General features: G+C 46.8%; 2 protein-coding genes across 2 annotated transcripts in view; one reads left to right on the top strand and one right to left on the bottom strand.

Moving 5' to 3' along the window:
- LOC134425776 (rho GTPase-activating protein 20-like) overlaps nt 1-13942 on the top strand; it is a 30617-nt gene extending 16675 nt beyond the window's left edge. Inside the window, exons 3-15 of the mRNA XM_063170736.1 lie at nt 331-501; nt 1012-1161; nt 1684-1725; nt 2453-2537; nt 3378-3455; nt 3627-3693; nt 4939-5127; nt 5837-6012; nt 6536-6697; nt 7770-7879; nt 8780-8969; nt 9571-9688; nt 10245-13942. Coding sequence (XP_063026806.1) covers nt 331-501; nt 1012-1161; nt 1684-1725; nt 2453-2537; nt 3378-3455; nt 3627-3693; nt 4939-5127; nt 5837-6012; nt 6536-6697; nt 7770-7879; nt 8780-8969; nt 9571-9688; nt 10245-11974 — 3268 coding nt within the window. The 3' untranslated portion in view covers nt 11975-13942. The remainder of the gene's footprint in view (nt 1-330; nt 502-1011; nt 1162-1683; nt 1726-2452; nt 2538-3377; nt 3456-3626; nt 3694-4938; nt 5128-5836; nt 6013-6535; nt 6698-7769; nt 7880-8779; nt 8970-9570; nt 9689-10244) is intronic.
- Nucleotides 13943-16704: 2762 nt separating this feature from the next.
- LOC134425933 (adrenodoxin-like) lies at nt 16705-20965 on the bottom strand. Its single transcript, XM_063170952.1, has 4 exons — nt 20733-20965; nt 18388-18512; nt 17836-17965; nt 16705-17581 (listed from the first exon to the last, which is right to left on the bottom strand). Exons 1-4 carry the CDS (start codon nt 20963-20965, stop codon nt 17461-17463), a joined length of 609 nt encoding a protein of 202 aa, XP_063027022.1. The 3' UTR covers nt 16705-17460.
- Between the last annotated feature and the right edge of the window lie 2066 nt (nt 20966-23031).

The raw sequence follows: 23031 nt of genomic DNA, 5'->3' as shown, positions 1-23031 counted from the left end.
CCCACGCCCAGCTGAGCCACGCCGTGAGCCACGGGCTTTCCATGGTCAAGTCATAGCTCACACACATGTGCAGGAAGTAAGTCTTTTACCTGAGTGAGAAATCACACAAAAACTGCTATTTCAGCAACTTAATCTCACAGGATTTGGTGTGGGCTTTTAGGCAGTTTTCTGTCTGAGGCTGGTAAAGTTAATTGTGCAGAGGCAGGCAAATGTGGGTCATAATGTGGGCAGTGGGGGCTGGAAGAAGCACAGAGCTCTCAGGATCCTCCAAAACAGAAACGGAAACCTTCTGACAAAGTTTTGTGATTTTTTTTTTTTTTACTCCTCCAGGGAAACTACTCTTTCCTCTTCCCACTCAGACAATGGGCTGCCAAGTGGGGTGTTCAGCAGCCCAGGCTCCTCCTTCATCCTGGACGAGCGGGTGCAGCTAACCGTGGGCCTGCAGACCCAGGAAAGACATCTGATTTTGTTGAGTGATGTGCTGGTCATTGCCAAGTCCAAGTAAGAGGAATTTCCACTCCTTCCCTTTCCCCAGTAGGTGCTGTTGAAGCTAGCTCAGCATGTGGCGGGATTTTTGGGGCTGTCCTGTGCAGAGCCAGGTGTTAGACTCAATGATCGTGTGGGTACCTTCCAACTCATGAGATTTTATGAGGCTCTGATCTATTTGTGGAGCACATAGCAGCCTCTAAAACAATGTTTCTTTGGAAATGTGGATCTAAACGTGGCATTTCCCCTTTCCACCTTCACAAATTCTTCTTGGAATTAATGTTTCACTCAATTTTTCTGAAGAAAAAAGTTGTCTAATCAGTTTTCCCCATTTCCTCATGAGGTTGCTTGAAGATACACCATGAGGGCAAGAGGCAAAAGGACAAAACTGACTTTCAATCTGACTCCTGTCACATATAAATTAAGAGCTCTAACTGCATCTGCATGGCTTGAAAGGAGAATTATCAGACTCTGGAGGTCTAAATGTTATTCTCTGGCCTAAGGAATTAATAACTTCCATTGCAGATCCTCCTCCAGCCTGAAGCTGAAAAAGCAAGTGCATCTGAGTGAAGTGTGGACCGGCACCTGTCTCAGTGAAGTGACAGAGAAAAAGATGAGTCCTGAGAATTCATTTGTCATTGGCTGGCCCATCACCAACTACGTTGTCACCTTCAGGTACCTTATCAGACATCAGAGCTCCCTCTGCACCCCAGTAGCTACTCAGGTCTCCCTGTGTCAAGTGAAACAATGACTGAGGCTAAAGGGCCCATTTCCTTTTCCATTTCCTTACCCTGAAACCCAGGTAACCTGTGCTGGCAGCAATAGTTCTAGGAACAGCAGGCTTTGGGAAGGAAATACCGGGAGAAAGAAAATAGCAATTAAAGGTCGCTACAAACATAATGAGGGCCCACAAGATGAGTTAACTCCAGCTTCACAGAAAAGGATTTTCCCTTATCTGAACACTCACCAGTCTGACAGGAAACCTGGTCCAGTTTGTTGCTGGGATTTTTTTGTTAGTATTATTTTTGGTATTTGTTAAAATAGAACAGAAGAAGGAAAGGACTGTGCTTTTGTTCCAGGGCTTTGCAGGAAGCAACTTTGACTTACAGCCATATATAAATGCAATTGGGTAGAGTTTCCAAAGGCTGTTACCCATTCAGCACTTGTTTAATGATCTGCCTCCCTTTTTGTCTTCAGCTCAGCTGATGTGAAGGAACGATGGCTGTCAGAGCTGCTGGGGTAAGTGACCCTCCTTTCATCCTCCTTCCTGGTGGTTCCTCTACAGGCCTTAGAGAAATCTGCCCTTCAAATTGTGCTCTGATTTTCAGCATGTTAAGTGTCTAAGTGCTGATTGAAAAACCCACTTTTGAAATCTGAATATTGATGCCCCTACAAGAGTGCAAAATTGGAGCTAACAGTTGGGAAAAAAGGGGACCCATCAGAAGATGATATTGATGGACCATCCTTTTTCCTTTGGAGCTGGAGGCCAACTTTGCTAACACTTGTGGAACTGTCACAAGTGTTACTGATTCTTCAGATGTTTTTTGATTTGAACTAAAATTTTTATTTCGTTGCATCTAGAGGCTACAGTTTTTTCTTTTTTTAATGTTTTATATATTGCTTCCACTAACACCCAGACAAAAGGGTTTATATAGAGACAAAGAGGGGAAAAAAATCTTCTGACTTGTGGAGAGCAGTAGTGATCCTGAGGGAACACTGGAAGGAATTATGCAGACACATCTACCTGCACTGAAGTACTGCATGGGGGGGATTGTCAGTCTTTGTGCTCCAGGTAGATAAAGAAGTCACTAAGAGCACATGGCCTCACTATGAACATTACATTCATGTTTGTCATAGTTAATCTGTATTTATTACAGTGCCAAGGAGGACGTCCCATCCAAATTTTATGGTCTTTCTCAAATTTGGTTGGGAAATTATATCCCTTCCCCTTTTCTTTGACTTCCAGGCATATCAATGAGGTAAAACAAAATGAGTATGTGAAGACTCTGACCCTTCAGATCGTTGTGCTGGATGATGACAACTGTTCCTCTGTAAGTAAAGCTAAGGACCTGCTCATCAGATCAAGACTACACAGGGGTCTGTGGAGCAGGGGAGAGAATGCAGGGCTGTGCTGGTATTCCAGCATCTGAATACCTGCATCCTTCCCACTTGGAAGCCCACTTGGAGAGTTTTGGTTTGAGAAATGAGAAGGTAGCCAGGCCCTTATCAAACAGCACTTAATTTTTAAGATTATTCTTCACCTCTGACTTCTTTTCTCTTTTCCTTTTGCTTCAGTTCAAAATTTATGACAGTTTGTGGCTGAGTGCCACAGTCAATTCCTATTTCCAGTGCTATGAATTGAGGATATTGATCACAGAGTCACTGGTGTGTTGTCCTGAATTAATTTACTGGAATGTGTCCCAGCCTAGCACACATTTCTTGGCTTCATGCCGAGCTTGGTGGGTCACATTTGCCTCCTGGGTGTTCTTCCCTCACAGAGTGACCCCTGACACTCTGGTTGATGAGCATTGCCATATTCCATATTCACCCTTCTGAGCAACAGCGGCATTATGATCAGCCAAACACTGATGGGATCAAACACAGCATCTAAGCACCACCCAACTCCTGTGATTTCTGCTGGATGAAATCTTTGGGTGATATAATAGACCCATGACAGAAGAAGTAGTGGAGAATAGCTTTCACTTTGTATACCCATCATCCTTTCTGGTGTAGTTCAAATTTGTACAGCTCATCCAACCATGAATATTTAGTAAAGACAGTCACTAGACACAGATGTGACATTTCCCCCAGATTTTGAAGCTATAAGAAACTGCAACCAAACTTCTCACCTTTGTCTTAGCTTCCTGTATTTTCTCTGTTTGCCTTTCTAGACTACTGCAGTCAAGGTGTCCAATGTGGAAACTGCAGAGAGTGTGATGAAGAAGACCCTTCTACAGCTTGGGCTTCCTGTAAGTGGCAAATTTTAGCTAAGGATGCTGGCAGCATCTGCTTCACAGAACAGAGTGGGTGTGGATAAGTGTAGATTTGCTGTCTGCTGCTTTCTGAGTGGAGGGCAACATCATGGACCCTCACTCTGGCCCCTGTCAGCTAACATTTTCTCTTTGCTCCTCACCCAACAGGGCAGGACCAGTGAACACCACCTCTGGGTGATCTCAGGAAAAGATGAGCCTGCTTATCCTCTCATTGGTAAGAGCCCTCTGGCACCAGAAGAAAAAATAATAAATTGTATTAGTGTATGTGGCAGAGAAACATCATAAACATTGCACTCTTCACTTCAAAAGCAATAGCAGGGAGACTGTTCTTGATGTAAGATGTGACATCAAGTTGCTGTGAGATGTCTCTTGGCTTTTATCATCTCAGCATCCCCATTTAATCAAAGCATGGTGATATCTTTGAAAAACTTGACACTTAAATCCCTTTTCTAAGCAAATGTGTGCATTTCTGGGTGGGAGCCCATCACACTTTTAAGCAGATGCTCCAAATAAATGGGAGATCTTCAGGCTATACCAGGAAGTACCTTGTTTGCAGCAGGTGTGGTGCAGGGGTAGGACATGCCTCAAAGCCTAATTCAATCCCTCTGGCTGCTGGTATGAGCTTGCAGGGCTCCAGGTGTGGAGGCTGGTCATACTCTCCTGCTCAGCTGAGCAGGCATCTCCTCACAGGCAGAGCAGGAGGTCAGGGGCAGCCTCTGCCCACCTTCACTGTCTGTGGCAGAGGTGTCCACTGACCTCTGTCAGACAGAGCTTCTCCTGACACTTCCCAGGCCCTTTGCCGTTGGGCTCTGTCAGAACCAAACCAATTGATGCAGTCAGGTGGGTATTCAGCAAGGGTGTTTTACATCTAGAGGAAAGCACTTTCACAACTGAAAGAAGCAAATTTTTCCCATGGTCTATTGGTGACTTACAAGCCTCTAGTTAGGAAGCCAACATATTTCTCCTACTCTTTTGGTACTTATTTAGTTTTAATTGCATTTCAGTTCTCAAATAATGACAATATTTTGTGCTTTCTGCACAAAACATTGCACCATATTGAAAACCCAGTTTGTTGAATATGGGTTGCTATTTTCTGAACTGCAACCTTAATCCTAAACTGACATCATGAGCACATGTAGGCCACTTGCATCAATGCCTTCACAGGCTGTTTATTTGAAAACTTTCCTTTTAGGTTTAAGAAACTCCTCAGGCTTGAGGGCGGGTAGGTGTGTATATGGGAGCCTTGAGGACAATCGCAATGGTGTTGGAGTGCTACAGATGTGTAGGGGATGATTTCAGAAATAGGAGAAACATTTTAAAATAAACCACTGAATTTTGTCTGTTAAGTTCTACGCATTCATCATGGCGATCACCAAAGCTGGAATTTTTCAAGAACAGTAAGAATTTTTTACCATAGCTCTGCAGTTTTGCTTGCTCTTTACACAACTCTGCTCAACAGGGCACGAGCATCCCTTCAGCATTGCCCTGAGCTGTCTCCGGGACTCTGCTGACCATCAACAAAGAACCAACAATAACACTGTCCTGGCTGATGGCACAGAGGCTTCCTTCCTTGCTCAGCTCTCAAAGGAAAAACAGTGTCAGTTTGTCCTGAAACCCAGACTCCAGGCTCCGATGCAGCTGAGGAGAGGTAAGGACTGCAGGAGAGTGGTACAGCCGGATAGAGACTTTACTGACCAGTGCAGTGCTGAGCTCTTCTGGCATCAAACATGTATCCAGAGTTGCTGTCACACCTGAATGGAATGTAAAAAGGAAAAGACTGCAGAGAGGGGAAATTTCTCTGTGCAAATATTCAGACTTAGCTTTTAGTCCTTCATTAGTCTGCAACTGCAAGTAATTGTAATAGAATCATAGAAAATGCTGAGTTGGTAGAGAACCATCAGTATCATTGAGTCCTGGCCCTGTACCCAAGAGCCCCTGAGAGCATCAGCCTGAGAGCATTGTCCATATGCTCCTTGAACTCAGACAGCCTTGATGCTGTGACCACTGCCCTGGAGAGCCTGTTCCAGTGCTCAGCCACCCTCTGGGTGAAAAACCTTTTCCTGAGATCTAACCTAAACCTCCCCTGACTCAGCTTCATGCCATTTTCTCAAGGCCTATCACTGGTCACAAGGGTGAAGTGATTCTTGCACTGCAGAGACAGCAAGAGAAGAATGGTGGTTGAGAGTTTTGCTGATGGTTGAGAGATGAATAAGTGATTTCACTGATTAAGAGTTCAGTTAATAAACAGGTGAGGGTAGAAAGTGCTTGTTTTGCTGGGAACTCTGCCTCCACTGTAGGCACTCATCACTCACTGTCCAGCAGATAGGGGTGTAATGAAGGTGTGTGTTTGCTTTCAGAGTCTCTGCAGAAGCACACCAAGAGGAAGAAGTCCTTGATTGACTGGGCCCTGCGCCGCAGCACCAGCACCCCCACGGGCAGCCCTCCCTCACAGTCCCCTACCACACCCCGCAAGCTCTTCGGCCTGTCCCTGTCCTCTGTCTGTCCCGATGGAATCCTTCCCAAGCCAATCATGGTGAGCAGCAGCCTGGACTGCTTGTCTTGATGTAAATTTGGTGTGTTTAGCCCAAAATTTAAAGCCCCTTGCAGCACTGATGAGGATTGAATGGGGAAGAGGACCATAGTTTACTTGTGATCCAGACTCAGCTCAGTAACAAGGGTGGGAACAACCCTCTCCTGTAATCCCCATCACTTCATTCACAGGCATTTGTCCTTTTCAGTGGGTGTCTCAAGGTCATCACCAGCTGACAAGGGGCAATGTCAGTGGATCCTGCCATGCTATGTAGCCTAGAACTCACTCACTACAAGAGTCCCATGGGTTTACACTTGTCACAGGATAAGCATGCCCACATGAACTTTATCTGCAGCTTGCCTGTCAGGTTCTTGTCCCTGGTTAGATCAGGAAAAATCTCTTGTATTGTTTTCTTCCCATTACCGACTCGGTCATCTGCTAATTACATTGCAACACATGATGAATAATATACACAAACAAGAGGGTAAAGAATTAGGCTCTAAAGTACAACTGGCTTTTCTCTTAGGATATGCTGCTCCTCTTGTACCATGAAGGTCCCTCTACTACGGGCATTTTCAGACGTTCTGCCAATGCCAAGACTTGCAAGGAATTGAAAGAGAAGCTGAACTCTGGAGGTGATGTTCAGGTGGATGGAGAGTCAGTCTTTGTGGCTGCAGCTGTCATCACGGTAAGTGTGGCCAAGTAACTCAGCTGTCTGGGCCAGTGACACCTTCCTTCTTTAAGGAAGCAGTGATTCTTTATGGGCAGGGAGGATTTCAGGGGAACAGAAAGCGTTTTCCAGCAAGGAACATTTTCACCTGTTTGTGGGCACAGAGGTGATTCAGTGGCCTGGTTTTCACATGCAGATATGTGCAGCCCCTCAGGATGGGGCTCCCTTTGGCACCTGCTCATACCAAACCACTCCCAGCAGGAAATACAGTGATGTCCACCTGCAAGGCAGCTGTGATGTCTGTACAGTGCCAAATAACATGGCAGATGCTGCACTGACATATGCATAAAAACCCTTTGGTTGCAGCAGCACAGATGTTTTCTGTCATTTCTGAATGCAAGGCAGAGGCTGCAGAAGCTTTGGGAGGCTTGTGCCACTTGAGGGCAGCTGCTCTGCAAGCCCCAAAACAGGAGCTGACCTGTGCTCTCTGAACCTCCAGCCTTCACCCTCTGATCAGCCAGCAAGCACAAGGGAAAGCAGCTGCTAAATCCAAGCAGAGGGGCTGTGGTGGGTAGGGGATGAAGCTTGTGATAAGACCCATGTTTCAGTAAGGAAAAACCTGTATTTTGTACTGGCAATTAAATCTGGTCAGAGTAATTTAGGCACCAAAGTATAAAAAAATCCCCTTTTTTCTTGTTGGCCTGATATCCAGGCAGTTCCCAAGACAAGACATACATTGAGTTGTTGAATAGTCCCCTGAGAAAAACCAGCAGTCCTCCTAGCTGAGAAATGTTTCAGAGAGATCTGTGCAGAGCCCCAGGGCTGAGTCCTCTGCTGGACTGGAAAAGGGACAGTCCTGCTCTGGAGAAGGGGCAAAACAGAAGGGCTGCCTGTTCATCCTGCAGTGCTGCCACAAAAGAGCCTGAGGAAGACAGCTTGGTGGGCATGGGAGGGGAGAATAAACATGTTTGTGTAGTGTCTTGTTTTATCTTGTGCTTAATATGAATAAACAGTGACTGTATGCATTGTGAAACTGAAACCAGGAATTCAAAACTGACCAGACTGCTCTGCATATATATATTTAATTCAGGATTTTCTCCGAAATATACCTGACAGTGTTCTATCCTCAGACATGCACGGACTGTGGATGGAAGCTATGGACACAGAAAATCGGGCACATAAGATTGAAGCTATCAAAAGGTTTGTAAAAGTTTCTTTTGATGGGTAAAGAGGGATCATATGGGCCTAAGAATAGCCTTCATTTTCTGGGAGATTACTGGCAATGCTCCAGGCCACAGGGGAGGAGCTATTGCTGATTGCCAGTGTCATGAATCAGAAAATTTTCTTTTCAATGGTCTTTTTCGAACATCCTCAATATTTCTGATGCCAAAAAAGTAATTTAAAAATTCTCTTCTGATGATTAGTTCAAATTACCAGAACAAGTAAATTGAAAAAGCATAATAATTCAGCTACCAGGAGTGCATCTATGGTAGCAGAATTAAATCTTTAATGACAGTAACTGTATTCTTATGTGCACGAAATGAGGCTGATCATCATATTGGCAGTCAGTCAAGGTGGAGATGTGGACCTTGAAAACAGCTTTACTGCCTTGAAACTGCTGCCCTGAACATGAGCAGTTTATCAGCCTCCTGTTGGATATCCCGTTTATTCAACCATGACTCAGCTCAGTTTTTGAACCTTACCATTTACCTTGGGCCTTCTTTATCCATGTTCCCCACAGCACATGACACAGCAGTGTCTGTGGAGCGCTGCTGGCCTGGAGCTGTCTCCTGTATCCTCTGGCCATTCCCTGTTTGGTTAAGGCATTGTGGGTTTCCCCCACATGCTCTGAACCCAAGTCCCTTTGTCCCTCCAGCTCTGAGACCAGAGCAGGTGGGAAATTTGGATGCAGAGTTGTGGCTCTCACATGAGTTGGTGGAGGGGAGTGACACAGATTCACCTTATTATCAAGTGGGGATGTCTCAGGCTGGGTACAAAGGGGCAGGAGGGGGGAAAAAGCTTTGGGATGCAACTTCTGGAATCCAAAGAGCAGATGTTTGTGAACAGCACTGTTTTCCTTTTTTCCCTCTCCCTGAATAGTCTCATCAACCAGCTTCCAGAGGCCAACCTCATCTTACTCAGACACCTCTTTGGAGTCCTGCATCATATTGAGCAGAATTCTGGAGTGAATCAGATGAATGCCTTTAACCTGGCTCTTTGCATAGCACCCAATATGCTGTGGCTACCCAGTCCCACTGGGCCTGAAGAGGAGAGCCGTTCTACAAAGAAGGTAATCTTCCATGGGTTTGGGAAAACTTCTGGTTTCCTCTTTCACTGCTTTTTATGGCACTGCCTTTTGTAGTCTAAAGGAAGGCACAGGGCCAGTGGCAGTGCTGGCTGAGTGGCACCCAGGCCCCATCCTTTCCTCTGTGCAGCTCTGCCTGTGCTGGGAGGGGTTTAGCCCCTCAGGCTGTCCAGGGTGAAAAGGGAAGCAGTGATTGCTTCACCAGATGAGCTTCCTATATGGCCAAGCAAGCCCAAGAAAACTGGAGCAGCTGAGGTTGGACACTGCCACCTCAGCTGGAACAAAATGAGCAATGAGCACAACAGTGCACCAGAAAGGAGGAATGCTTGCTTGGAGCTTATGAGGTGAAGAATAAGTGAAGAATAGCAAGCAATAGTGAAGAAAACTGTAGAATGTGCTATACCTGGCTCACAGCACCAGTTCACATAGTTCATATTCTTGCCTCAGGTGTTCATACAGATGCACTGCCACATTATTAACAGCTTCTTGAGGAAATTACATCTGTAAAAAAAAAATGAGATGATCTGGGTATGGTTTTACTTGCTGTTTTCATGAAACTGAATCTGAAAATTCCTGTCTTTGCCAGGTGGCCTTGTTAGTGCAGTTTCTGATTGAAAACTCAGGAGAGATTTTTGGGGGTGATATTGCTTCCTTGTTCCAAAGACCTGACATAAAGAAGTCCAAAAATTCAACGGAATCTCTGGGTAAGTTGGTGGTAGTAAATCTTCCAGAAATATTTAAAATCTTTTAGTAGGTAAAGTCCTCAGACAAAAGAGTTTGCTTTACCTTCACGTTTCTTCTAAGGAACAACATTGAAAACCAGCTAGGTTTTGTTTTCCCTTTGCCTGTCAAGCATAGGCAGGAAGAGAAAGCAAAGCAGAGGGTTGAGGTGCAGAAACTCCAATGTGTCCCCAGAGATGGTTGTCTTTCTCTGTGGATGCTGTTAAACCTACTCTAACCATTGCAAGAATTTAGTGTAGCCTTAACACTGCCATGTCCCAGCAGTATTTTTATTTTCCAGGTTAGTTCTATAAAGCTAAACCACATGGTTTGTATGGAAAGAGATGTAGTTGTCTCTGTTAGCTGTCCTATGAATACAGGCCAATGGTGAAAACTGGTCATCAAATCAGGATTTTTTTATTATTTCCTGTGAGAATAATGAATTATCTTTGTTTTTCCATGGGCTTCATACAATTTCCCTGGTTTGGTTGTGAGGTACTATATATATAGCAACAAATAAATTTGTGTCCTCTGCCCCAGACATAGGCTTGGCTCAGCATGATGATTCCTCCGATGAGCTGGAGTTTTCCACTTGTGATCCAGAAGGGCCAAAGCACCACCTGGAATCTGACGATGCCATTTTTGAAGTACCCAGAAGCTTGTTACTCGATGAGGATCAGGAAGACTGGGACTTGTTCAGCGAGATCACAGCCTGCTACCAGAGCAAAGCGCAGACCAACGCCAGCGCAGACAGCTACGAGCTCCTGGAGGAGGACGGCTCCTTCTGCTCCATCGGCTCCATCTGCTCGCTGAGCCCGGCCCGGGACCGCTGCTCCTCCGAGCCCAGCGTCTGCCTCAGCTCCCAGCTGCCCCCGCAGAGCCACGAGCCCGTGGCCCGCCAGTCCAGCTGCGACGCCACCATCATGAGCAGCCATGCTGACTACGTCCACAGGCTCAGGCAGCTGCAGATGGAGAGCCAGAAGCTCATTGATGAGGGCCTAAGCCCTGGGGTTAATAAGGCCAGGCAGAGCTTGTGGCAACCACCTCAGAGCACCTCCAGGGTGAAGCAGATCAGCCTTCAGAAGTCCAGCCTGTCCAACAGGTCCAGTTTCTCCAGCCTGTCCTCTACCACCACCTCCCCCTCTGCCTCCTCACTTAGCTCCTTGGACAGTGCTTTCTCCTACTGCTCAGAGTCATCAGCCATCAGTCCCACAGAGGTCTCATCCCTGCCATTCATGTTTGGCACTTCTGCCAGGCTTCATGCTGTGTCTCCCACGGCTGCCAAGAGGTCCCAAAAAGAGTGGCACAAATCCTTCACATCTCCTTTACATCTGTGCAATCTGGACAGTTTTCATGAGGGTGAACCCAAGGCTGGAGAGACCAGTCATTTCTTTGGAGAGCAGAAAAGTTTTCCATGTGTCAGCAGAGCTGCCATGGGAAGCTCATTCACTGACATTGACTGGGAAGAGGAGGAGAGACAGCTGAGTTGTTCAGGGTACCCTGGCCCAGGGCTCAGGAGCCAGGATTATAACAAAGAGTTTGAAGAAAGCCCTGAGTACCCAGCTGCCAGCCCATGCAGTGAGACATCCCCACAGGTCAGCTACCAGCAGCACAGGGAGAAGACAGTGAAGAACATAGAGATCAAAGGCATTGATGACTGCCCTCTGAGCCAGGAGAGCCTGAAGCGGACCAAGATAACTTTTTATGTGGCCCCAAATAAAGAAAGCTCTCAGGGGTCTCAAGTGGGAGAAGAGGAGGGATCTGTGACAAACACCAGCAGCACAGACTCACCCAGCAGCAGCAGTGAGCAGAGCCTGTCCAAGAGCTTGCAGACTGTGAGAGTCCACATCCCCCAGACATTGTTCTACGGGCAGAACACCCCCCTTGTCCTGCAGTCCTTCTCCAGGCGCTACCACCACGAGCCAATGGTCCCATCCCTGCAGGCCAAGCACAGAGAGAGCCCCCAAAGTGCCTCTGCTCCTGAGGAGCTGGAGAGACAACCAGTGGAAACGGCGCAGGCGCCAACCCAGAGCAAGGGCTCGGACACATTCAGCCACACCATCCGCATCATCCTCCCCGACACCATCCGGAACACCATCAGGGACTACTTCAAGCAGGATGAAACCGAGCCCTGCCCCACAGCAGAGGTGGAAGCAGTGGAGAAGGAACTGCTCCGGAGCAGGGTGGAGTGGCTCAGGAGCCAGCCTGTGGCAGAGGTGGCCACAGAGGAGCGTGACACAGCGGTGTTTGCAGAAGAGACTTTTGTCTAAGGCAATGGTTGTGGAGGAACTAAATATTTTTTGTGTATGTGCAACAGAAAATATTCTGTAATATATGATCAGGGTGTGAAGAATTTAGCAGGCTGCCTGGGGCAACAAGTGTAAAGTGACACTAATGTGTATGTAATACTCATTTTGGTGGGAGGTGGGGGGGCTGCTCTTGTGTTTTCTTTATGCCCTTTTCTGATGAAAGAGACTTCACTGGCTGGGTGTGGAATGGAGTGAATACCACCAGACTCTCCCTGTCCTTGAATTAGCTGACCTGTACAGGGCCTGACTCCATTTTTTAATAGCAGGAAAAGAGAAATGTTGCTTTATTTTCTCCAGTCAGCCGCTGATGTTGGTGGATGACTGGACAACAGGGATAGCTAATGCTTTTAATAATTAATAATCTTTACACTTGCACAAAACCCACCGTTATTCACAGTTCATCACAACCATTCATCCAAAGGAAAATTCTTCACCTTCATTCCAGAAATCACTGCTGCTTCACTCTGCTCATCTGTTGTCTGCTCTGGTCTAGCTCACAGCCCTCAACCATTATTGGTTGAGGCCGGGTTCCAAAATCAGCAGCTGGAGCCCAGAGTCCAGCATTCACTGACAGACAACATGTGTAACATTTTACGGCCAAGATTGCTTTTTTCTGGAATTAATTACACTGTGATTCTTTCTTCTCATACCTTCCCCAAAGTTAGCATTTGACAGAGACACAGTTGCCATGAAGGATTTTAGTACTGTCACTTTGACAGGGCTGTGAATGTTCTTCTGTGTCCTCTGGGAGTAGCTCAGTAGCTAGGAGTTTCAGTCCTAGTGAAAGTTGACAATTTTCTGTCAATGTTGATGCCCCTTTCTAGAGGCAGTGTGGATGAGGCAAGTGACTAAATTCCTAGCCATGCTGAGAGGGACTTGAGCAGGGCTTGGTTTTAGCATGAGGTCAAGGAGTTGTGGAAGTTGTCAGGAATGTTGTTGAGTAGATGCTGAAGCAAAGTCCCATCTTGCCAGAAAGTTGTCAGTCCATGCACTGAAACTGTCCAGGCTTCATCACCGATGCTGGCTCAGAGAAACACTGAGTTCCCCCTCAGCAGAGTATGTGGCCCTGTGCACTCCAGTAGAATTAATTTTGGGGAATTCCAGGCAGGGATGTGCTAAGCAGGTCGCTGGTAAGGACCACCAAAGAGATGCAGCCAGTGGAGTCCTGAAGCATCCCTCAAAGCCATGCTCAAAGTGCCACAGACAAAATGGGACTTGTTAGAGCTGAGCTCTAAAAAGATGCTGAGAGCACCACATTAGTTTGACAAGTTGTTTTAAGGAAACAATGGGAAAGGTCTCAAAGGTTGAAAGGTTTGGGATGGTTCATTTGAAAGTTACATGAGAGTTTTCTATGGTGGTATCTGTCAGAGAGACAATCCTTTTACTCAGTGAACAGTGAATGGGTGAAGGAAAAGAGAAATACATGAATCCTAATGACTGAAAGCTTGTGGAATAAGTGTCCCTGCAAGCTGCTGAGTGTCTGCAAATAACCAGAGCTGGAGCTGCATGACAGCTGCCATGGTTCAGTCCTTGCATAGATGGGAAGGCCACCTCTGTAAAATTATCTGGTGTCAGATCGCTCCACTCATCTGCCAGGTGCCTGCGAGGGTCAGTGACAGGAACCTGGCCCAGCACTCCAAATCCACATCATCAAATACTAGGGCAAGGGAACCAGGGGGAAGCCCAGAGCCCACTTTCCTAGGTGTATACAGTCTATTTTGTTAGATGAAGGGTGTTTATCTCTTAGATGTGGCACTCTGTCCCAGATCACCTTTGTGGCCCTTGTATAATGAAAGGTGTATATAATCATAACACAACTCCACCACCAACATAATTTTCCTCACACGTGAACAGCAATAAAGCATCCACAGTTCTTTTTTTCCAGAGCTAAAGTTGTAACTGTTTTAATAAAAGACACACAAGTTGTCACTGTGGTGTTGTCACCTTTTGTTCCCTTGCTCTTGCTCCCCTCTCCCCTGTGTCAAGGTGGTGGCATTTGCACTGAACTGCTGTGAAACACACTCACCTCCCAGCCCAGCTCTGCCAGGCTGGCCACGCTGGCAAGAAGCCTTCTGCCAGCACAGCACTCTAGGCATTACTCCTGTCTTTTCAAGAAGGTGAAAGAACAGTAAATATTATAAGAAAAGTCTGCCTGTTCTTGGAAGAGAGATGGTTCTGTGTTCTAAACATACTAACAGATGTAAAGTCAGTGACTGGGCTCAGGTCAAAGGGGACCTAAACCAAATGCAGAGTAAGAGCTCATAATTTGCATCACCTAAAAAGATCACAGGAAACTTAGAAAGAAATTAGTTTAGAGAAACACTGGGTGAAACAGGGAAAAACACACAATTTTTCCTTGCCTCATCTTAGGCTGCCTAATGCGGGCACAGTTCTCTGGGTAGCTGCTCTAACCTAGCTCTGTATTATAACATTTTTCTTTATTTTAAACAAAACAAAATCCTGCAAAACTTAACACAAACCAGAGTTCTGGGCTTGGAAATTCACAGCCCTCCTCTTCCATGAGCCAGACAAAAATGCAACTCAGAGACCAATCCTGAAAATGTTCCACAGCCCCCAGCTTGCTCATAACAAGAAATAACAAATGCACAGACACTTGGTTGGCTTTCTGCCTCAGAAAGGCCACACTTTCCCTTAATGTATAGACCTGGGAGGCAAACAGGTTTTTCCCTTCTTTCTCTGCCCTTTTTCAGATCATTTAGACCATGCTGGCCTGTCACACACTAACAGCCCTGCCCACTGCCCCAGCAGATGCAGCTCTTGGGAAGTCGTGTTCCATGGTCACCATCCGGGAAGTGAGGAGCCTTCAGGGCCTGCTCCCAATTTAGACCAAGGCCAAACAAGTCCAGTTCATCTGCCTGGAAGAGAAATGACTCATGAAGCCTCATCTTATTTCTGTTCAGGATATATGATTTCTTTCCTTATCCTGCAGGCTGACAGAAACGTGACAGGAGTGCCTGAGGCAGCTGCAGTTTACTTTAAACTTTCCAATTCTATTTCGGATGTTTCAACTGTGAGGAAAGCCAGTCTTCCAAGACATACTCTCCCTCATCCTTTGTAGCAGCTCCTCTGTGCAGGGGCCTCTCTGTTATCCCAGGGCACCTTCAAGGGACAGCCAGCCCCACCAGAGCAGCACGGGCTACTCTGACCCCCTGCATTTCCATGCTAACAGCTTGTGCTAGAAACTCTTTCTTCAGAGGTCACCCACACTCTGAAGAGGAACACAGCAGTCATTCAATCCTTCCAAGCCAGAAGCTGCTCCCTCCCTCGCCATCCTGCCACGATGTGTGGAGAGCTGACCTTTTCCAGCAGCAGCCTGGGCTCCAGCTGCCAGCTCACCACAAGGTGGGGACTGAGGAGTGGGACTGCAAAGCTCCAGATCACCTTGGCTTTGTAAGAGACTTGAAGTGCTACTGAAGGTGATGGCTTAGCTGCTTTCATTTAATCCATATTTATTATCTTTGCTTTTTTTACAGTAAACCTGGGACAAGTTGGAGGAGAAGAGGTTTCGGAGAAACAGGCAGAGCCTGGAAGATTTTTCTGATGTATGACAAAGCAAAGGGCTATCCTGTCACATGCCAGTCACAATCCTGAAGCCTTAATACATCACCACATCCATGGCCCCCAAACAGAGCTGGGACCCGGCAAAAACCCACCCTGCTGCCATCACCTCTTACAGCACATGGCTCTGGCCCATGCCAGAAATCCTTCCTGCAGGTACCCTTCTGCTAAGGATAAAATTCTGGCATGGATAAACATTTGTACCCATTTTTGCATGAAGAACTAGACAGGAACACAAAGCCCACTGAGAGGATTCACAGATCACTCATCACCAGTGCCCACCGGGATAGCAGGCCACGCACGGCACGGCAGGGCTGGTGTGTGCAGTGGGGAGGCATGGAGGTTCACAGAGACCATTAGACACAAATGGCAGCTGTGGCTCCCCGAGACAGGCCCAGGCACCGGTCAGGGCGAGAAGAAGGAGGAGGGATGGGCACGGATGGACACAGGGCAGCAGCCCGGCCGCCACCGCGGCCTCCTCATCCTCATCCTCCTCGCAGCCGCCCCCGCGCGCCCCCTGGCGGCAGAGCGCCGCCACAGCAGCCCCGCGGCCCAGGCTCAGCGGTCGCGCTGCTATTCCGTAAATCACAGAACCGCAGAATATCCTGAGTTCAAGGGACCCTTCAGGATCATCGAGTCCGACTCCAGGCCCTGTGCAGGACGTGCCAAGAATGCCATAATGTGCCGAGGAGTATTGTCCACACGATTCTTAACTCAGGCTGGGTGCTGCTGCCCTGGGGAGTCTGTTCCAGGGCCCAGCCACCCTCTGGGTGAAGAACCTTCTCCTGAGATCCAACCTAAACCTCCCCTGACTCAGCTTCGTGCCATTTTCTCGAGTTCTGCCACTGGCCATGAGACTGAAGAGCTTGGTACCTGACCCTCTGCTTCTCATTGTGAGGATGTTGAAGAACAATCTCACCTTAATCTCCTCCAGGCTGAACAAACCAAGTGACCTTAGCCACTCCTCATAAAGCTTCCCCTCCAGAACTTTCATCACCCTCATGGTCCTACTCTGGACCCTCTCTAGCAGAATAATGTCTTTTTTACATTTGGTGCCCAATACTACCTGCAGTATTCCAGGTGAGGCCCCAGCAGTGCTGAGTACAGCAGGACAATCACCTCCTTTGATCAGCTGGCAGTGCTGCACTTAATGCAGACAACCAAATTTCCATGCATCTCATTCTATTCCAGCCAGGCTCATGGTACCATCTTGTAGGTCTGAAAGGCTCATTGTTAGAATTTTATTTGACAGGTGGGATAGTACAGCAATGACAAAATTTAACATTTGGAGAAAGTGGCTCCTCACAGCACAGAATAATTCAGGGACCCAAAACATCTCAAGTTCATAGAAGTGGTGCCTGCTTACAGGAACCGTCAGCACCCAAACGTCCTCAGTATGTTCTTTCTGACCAAACTCAAGTCACCTACATCACCAAGCCCATCAGTACACTGTCTTGCAAACAGCAATCTCTTCTTAAGCTTCCCAAACTGGAAAAGTCTGCTACACTTTTAAAGAGTCGAGCCTTGCAAAATTCTCAGCAGTTAATCAGAATAGCAGAATTCTTCAATTTCAAAGGAGAAAGCGAGTCACATACAGCAGAGATATTTACCCACCCAGGGAAATATAAAGCCATACACTTTAATCCAGTTGGTTCAGCAAAGCATTTAAGCACTTAAAACACGTACCAAAGACCCTATTAAGCATGCTGCCTTGTTCAAATAAGAGATTTGCCAAACACGCCTTTTATACTGAATCAGACCTTTATGGCCTACTGCAAGCCAGCCACAAAAAGCAATAGCGTCAACCAAGAGCTAAGTACCCTGCCACACCTAAATGAGGGTGTAAGCTGTGCAGCAGTCGTTTCCAGTCACTGTTTGCTTTGCTTTCCAACCTCCAGCTGCCTCCTCATGTCCGACACATCCATGGGGACCCTCAATGTCACACCATCCATCCACTTCTTAACGCACACCTGGCAGCCAAGGCGTGATCTGAGAAGAAAACATGAAGTGAGGCTCCTCTGTTCCCCAGGAAAAGGCAGAAATCCCCCACCCCCACTGGGATGTCTGGCTCAGGATGGGTTTTCACTAAAGCTCCTGTTAAAGATCAGCTGTACCTCAAGAGAAAGCAGCTCTCAAGGCACAGCTGTAGTACAGAGCAAGCCCCATCCCCTTGGAAAGAGGTGGCACATGGTGAATCAGCCTCGGAGGCTTGAGGATCTGCTGTGATCAGCGGGGAGGCTTACGTGTCAGTGAGTCCATATGCCAAGTCCAGCATGTCTAGCTCTTCATCTGAGATGGCATCAAGCTTCTGGAAGGTGTCCTTGTCAAAGATGAGGTGACAGGTAGAGCAGGCTAATGTCCCTTCACAGGCACCTGGTGGAGAAGTGAGGGAAGGACTGCAAATTAGGAAAATAAGGGGATGAGAGAGACCATCTTTAGGAACAGTGTGAGAAAAGGCCCTTTAACAGATCTGGAGCATGTCAAAAGAGATGCCAGGAAACACAACAGATGGATGCAGTTTCCAGCCTGCCTCTTCTCTGGGAGAATCACCATCAGTTTTCAAATTTTTACATCAGCTCCATGCAGCCAAAAGCACTGACAGAGGCTGCTGCAATGCCGGTGTGACAGTGTGAGGTTACATTGCCATCTCAGCATGGTGAGCCACCCTGCAAGCAGCTGGTGGGGAAGGGAAACTTGTTTATGGTCTGGGCAGAGCACAGTGGCAGATCGTTGCACTATTCCTAAGCACCCACTGGCCCTAACAGCCCATGCACATATCCTGCTGCAGCACCTACCAAATCCATCAATGGCCAAGTTGTGATTGACTACCACCTCCAGCAAGCTCTCCCCTTCTTTGGCTGTGGTCGTTAGTCGCTCTCCATCCCGATTTATAAAATGCACTGTCACCCGATCCTCAGAGCTGTAAGACAAATTTGCAAAAAATCAGGACTCCACCCTTTTCTGCACATCCACAAATGAGGTCTTGTGGCTGAGAGCTAGAGACATGGCACTTGGAGGGAAATGTGCACACAAACACTTTCTCAAAGGATTGTGCCATGTGCATTAGAAAAAATTCAAATTATCAGTTCTCAGTGGCAGGCAAATCTGAGTTGACCCAAAATATTTCTCACTTTATCAAACAGCCCACAGAATAAATGTCTATCTGTGCACAAACAAGTGCAGGTGCCCTTCAGGTGCTGCCCCTGCTTGGGCTGGCTGGCAGAGGCAGCATGGCTAGGCAGGCAGAGCATTTGCAGGTCCCAGGCCTGGGCTGTTCATCCTGGCTAGAGCAATGCAATTACAAGCAAAGTGCTCAGGATCAGATACTGATACAGCAAGAAGGGCTGTTGTCATTCGTGATTTGCTTCCCCTTCCCTTTCCCAAGGAGATTACTTGGTGATTGTTCCTTTTTTGCTGCTTTTTCTTCCATGAAGTGCCCATGCCTTTCCTTAACTCCATCACAGGGAGCCTTCTTGTGGTAAGACATGTTCAGCCTCAGCTTTTACAGAGCTGCTGGGCTGAGTAATTTCCTCTGAGCTGATATGATCCATGCTCAAGAAAAAATGCTAATTATTTTGACAGCCTGCAAGATTTAATCTGGCCAAGAGTTAGGAACACAGCCATCAGCTTCTCTTAATGATAACTGCAGAAAGGGACTCTACAAATGAAAGGGAAACAGCATCCAGTTCATCTCCTCCTGACCAGGATCTCACCAATCTGGAGAAGGATCCTACCCTGACAGCAGTGTTCAGGATTTCTCACCAGACAAGCATATCCTGAGACTGTTATATTTGCTAGAGGAAGCAAATATGAGCAAACTGGTTTTTTCCTTAGTGTACATACCCAACGCTCACTTAGATATAGATATATATATCTATCACTTATATATAGGAGGTCCCAGTCACCCAAATGTCCCAGCTCCTGTGCAGAAAGAAGGCAGCACCCTGGAAGTGGTTGGGCCTTTTGTCCTGTAACTCTCAGTGTGCCACTGCCCAAGTGCCCATCATCCAAAGCTCAGGGCATTCTCCAGTGGCAGAAGCTTCTCTTTCCCCAATTTCCTTCATAAAGACACCTACAGATATTTCTAAATATGCAATTTAAAGACTAGCCCTCAAATGTCAAAACAAAACAAAACAATCCTCCTCATTTTTAAAGGATCAGAGTAATTTATTCCATTTGTATGGCAAATAGGCATGTTTCTAGGCAATGTTTGGTTTATCTTTATGGGTGAAATAATTTGTTACAAAATAGAAATGGTAAAGTGATAGAATGCAACTTAGTGGTGCAACCGAATTGATTTTTTAGCTGGATAATTGTCAGAGGTTTTGAAAGATCTTACCAGGATGTGATAAACTCAACACTGTAAATTCAGTGTATGCCAACTGATTATTTCCTTTTAAAAAATAAAATCTCAAACCTTTTGTGACACAGGAAAGTGGTGAAGGAGGTTTCACAAAAGCAGTTCTTCCCCCATCAATGTTTTCCTTGAAAGATACTTTCCAAGGCTATATAAACCAGCAAGATGCCTACAAGTACTGCCAGAGATAATTTCATAAGCAACAAACCAGTTAGAAAGAAATCCCATTGATAACGAGTCTTCATAAATCCGCCCAAGTGGGGTTATCTATGACCTTTCTCTAAGGTCAGATGGCAAAATAGTTTGTTGTATTTTCTGCAATGGTTGGCTCTCTCTCTCAATGCCTAGCAGATTACAGTTTCACTCAGATTATATTAGTCTAGGAGATCCACAAATTACATTTATTTTACTTTCTCTTCCTGAACTATCCCAAAAGCAGAGAGAAGAAAGGCTGAAGATAGAAGAAAGGCTGGCAGGGAGCCTGCAGTAGTTCCTGCTGTGGAAATGAGCCAAAGGACTCTTGTGCCTCTTTGTCACCTTCACTATCTGTGGCCCCACAGCTCTGGAGGCAGGACCAGCACCTCTGACAGGCCCCCACAGCTCCAGGGATGGGAAGCAGCTCCTCTCAGGCTGGGTCCTGGCACCACCTTCCTCCCCATCACCATCTCCTCACCCAAGCTGGTGGTTTCATCCCCCACCTGCCAGAGGCCATGGCTTGGCTGGCCTCTCTCCTGTTCCTGCCAGGGGCAGGTGCCTCCACCCCTGTGGGAGCATTTGACCCACCTGGAGTCCCCAGGGGCATCCTGGTGCGTGGAGCTGAAGGCTCTCTCTGCCCAGCCCCTTGCTGGGCCCTGGTGCTGCTCAGTCTCAGCACACAGAAGAACCAGGCGAGTTCTGCTGGCGCTCAGTCTGCTCTGCAAGGGCCGCAGGAGCCCCAGGATGCCGTGAGCCATCCTGCTCCCTGTCCCCTGGGCTGTCCTCTGATGCAAGGACAGCTTGATTAGGCATTTATACATACAGCTGGGGAGGATGGGGGGAAGGAAAGGAAAAAACCATAGTAGGACAGCCTCCCTGGGGGTGGAGGGAGGGAGGAGGGAGGGGAAGCAGGAAGGAAGGATGGACAAAGGGATTGTGCTTGGATCTTGCTGCAGTCCAGCCCAGCAGGGCATGGGAATTGGTGGAAGCACGGGAACAGGTGAAACATCACATCCACATGCCCATTTCCAAGCAATGCTCACTTTGTTTTCTTTACACACTTCAGTTTAGGAGCCAGAACTAAATCAAATCTCAGGAGAAATATTAATTGTGATGTCTAATCATACAAGGAGTTGCAAGTTGAGGGCTGGAAGAGCAGAGAGGCAGGAGTGCCAATGACTGCTTGAGAAGAGGGGCACATGTGGGATCTCAGCACCTCAGGATGAAGGTGCAGAGTGACCGAGACCACCCTTAGGGGGCTCGGGAGTCCTGGAATGTTGCCAGAATTGTCTGGTGGCTGGACTTTGATCCTACACAGGAGATGACACCTGTATGAGGACTGGGAGGATTTTACTGGGTGAATGGTGAAGGGATAAGTTAGTTAGAGTATAAAACACAGGGTTTAGGATTTCTGTACAGGGGGGTCTAAAGAAGTAAGATGGAGGAATTGGGGCGTGTCCTGTCCTTCTTCTTCTTCTTCTTGGCCTCCATCTTCTGTGGTGATGGTGGCACTTTGGGATTGGTCTTTACTAGAAGTGCACCGGCTAATAAGGGTAGAAGGCATTGAGGAAAAATTATAAATATTGTATACGTAACTTCAGGTATAAAGATAAGTGACCGCCCCGGGGGCTCTCAGTGTGCCCATGGCTGACTTGCTGTGCAGACCTCTGTCGGGCTGAAAGAAAATCTTTTAGATAAACAATTAATAAACACCGAGACCGAAACAAGATCAGAAGTCTCTCCTCGTCCTTTGAAGCACCGGGCTGTCGAAGGCCACTCTGGGCCTTTCCAGGCCACCTAAACAGCCGAGAAACCAACAGGCACACAGTTCCTACAGCAATGGAGTGAAAGCAAGACATGAATTCTGCTCTTTACAAGATGGCATCCCATCTCTGAAATGTGAATATTCCCTTACTTCACATGATGGTGGTGAGAGGCAGCCACACTTAGCTTGCTAAACTCTCTGCTGAAAAGTACCATAAAGGTGCAGATAACTATAATTCATTTCATGCTAACTGATAATCCACATTACTAAGCTTTGAAGCCTTGCAGAAGAAAACTCTTAACTTATTCCCAGAAACATTGGTTTAGTCTACCCTCCTCTACACAGTAAATCAAAATGAATTTGAGGGCCAAAAATACAACAGTAGTTTTAGTTCCTGGTTTCTGTGGAGTTAGGGAACAGCTCTCACCTCAAGAGCATGAATGGTTCCTTCCATCAAATTTACAGCTCACCATTTGGTAGGATGTCTGCTTTAATCAAGCTTTTTTAATGCAATAATATATTGGTAGCCAGTATAAGCAAAAAGAAAAAAAAATGTTGATACTGGACTCTCTAAGCAATTTGTGCAGGGGAAAAACCACAGCATAAGATAGAAAATGTCTGCCTCAACACAGACACACACACAGAGCATTGGATTCATAGTTCTGAAGATGACCAGAAAGTTTTGGCTTTTTGCCCCAAAATGAAAGTTTTCCACCCAAGGCCTTCAGGTTGGAAGGGCTGGAAAGAGGTGCTTAGGCTTTCTGAAAAAACCATCGAAGACATTAAGGAATGCAAGTGTTTTCCATAAGCCAGGAAGGAAATGTATTCTTCAGTTCAAAGGCAAGTGTTCAAGCATTCAAACATACCTCTCAGACAGCTCCAGTGGAGACAAATTCATGGGCAATGCATAAAGGATTAAAAAAATAATAATAATTCTCAGGCCAACTTTTCCAGGTGGTTTGCTCTCTCCTACAAGCTGCCCCAAATGCTGCAGGCTTCAAAGCCAAATTCTTGAGCTCCATCTCACCCCCAAACTGAAAACTACTCTGTGCAGCTTCTGCAGCTGAGAGACTCTGGCCAGTTCTGCCTTTGCTTTTCAGGCACTACAGAGATGCAGCAGAG

The sequence above is a fragment of the Melospiza melodia genome, chromosome 16 (assembly GCF_035770615.1).
Source record: "Melospiza melodia melodia isolate bMelMel2 chromosome 16, bMelMel2.pri, whole genome shotgun sequence".
Lineage (NCBI taxonomy): Eukaryota > Metazoa > Chordata > Aves > Passeriformes > Passerellidae > Melospiza > Melospiza melodia.
Note: the sequence above shows the minus strand (reverse complement) of the source record. Positions and strands in the feature narration are given on the sequence as shown.

Coding starts and splice junctions, on each gene's coding strand:
- LOC134425933 (XM_063170952.1), bottom strand. CDS start 20,965: ATGTATAAATGCCTAATCAAGCTGTCCTTGCATCAGAGGACAGCCCAG. Junction 18,513..20,732: donor GATGCCCCTGGGGACTCCAG/GTGGGTCAAATG, acceptor TTTGTCTTACAG/CTCTGAGGATCGGGTGACAG. Junction 17,582..17,835: donor GCATATGGACTCACTGACAC/GTAAGCCTCCCC, acceptor TTTTCTTCTCAG/ATCACGCCTTGGCTGCCAGG.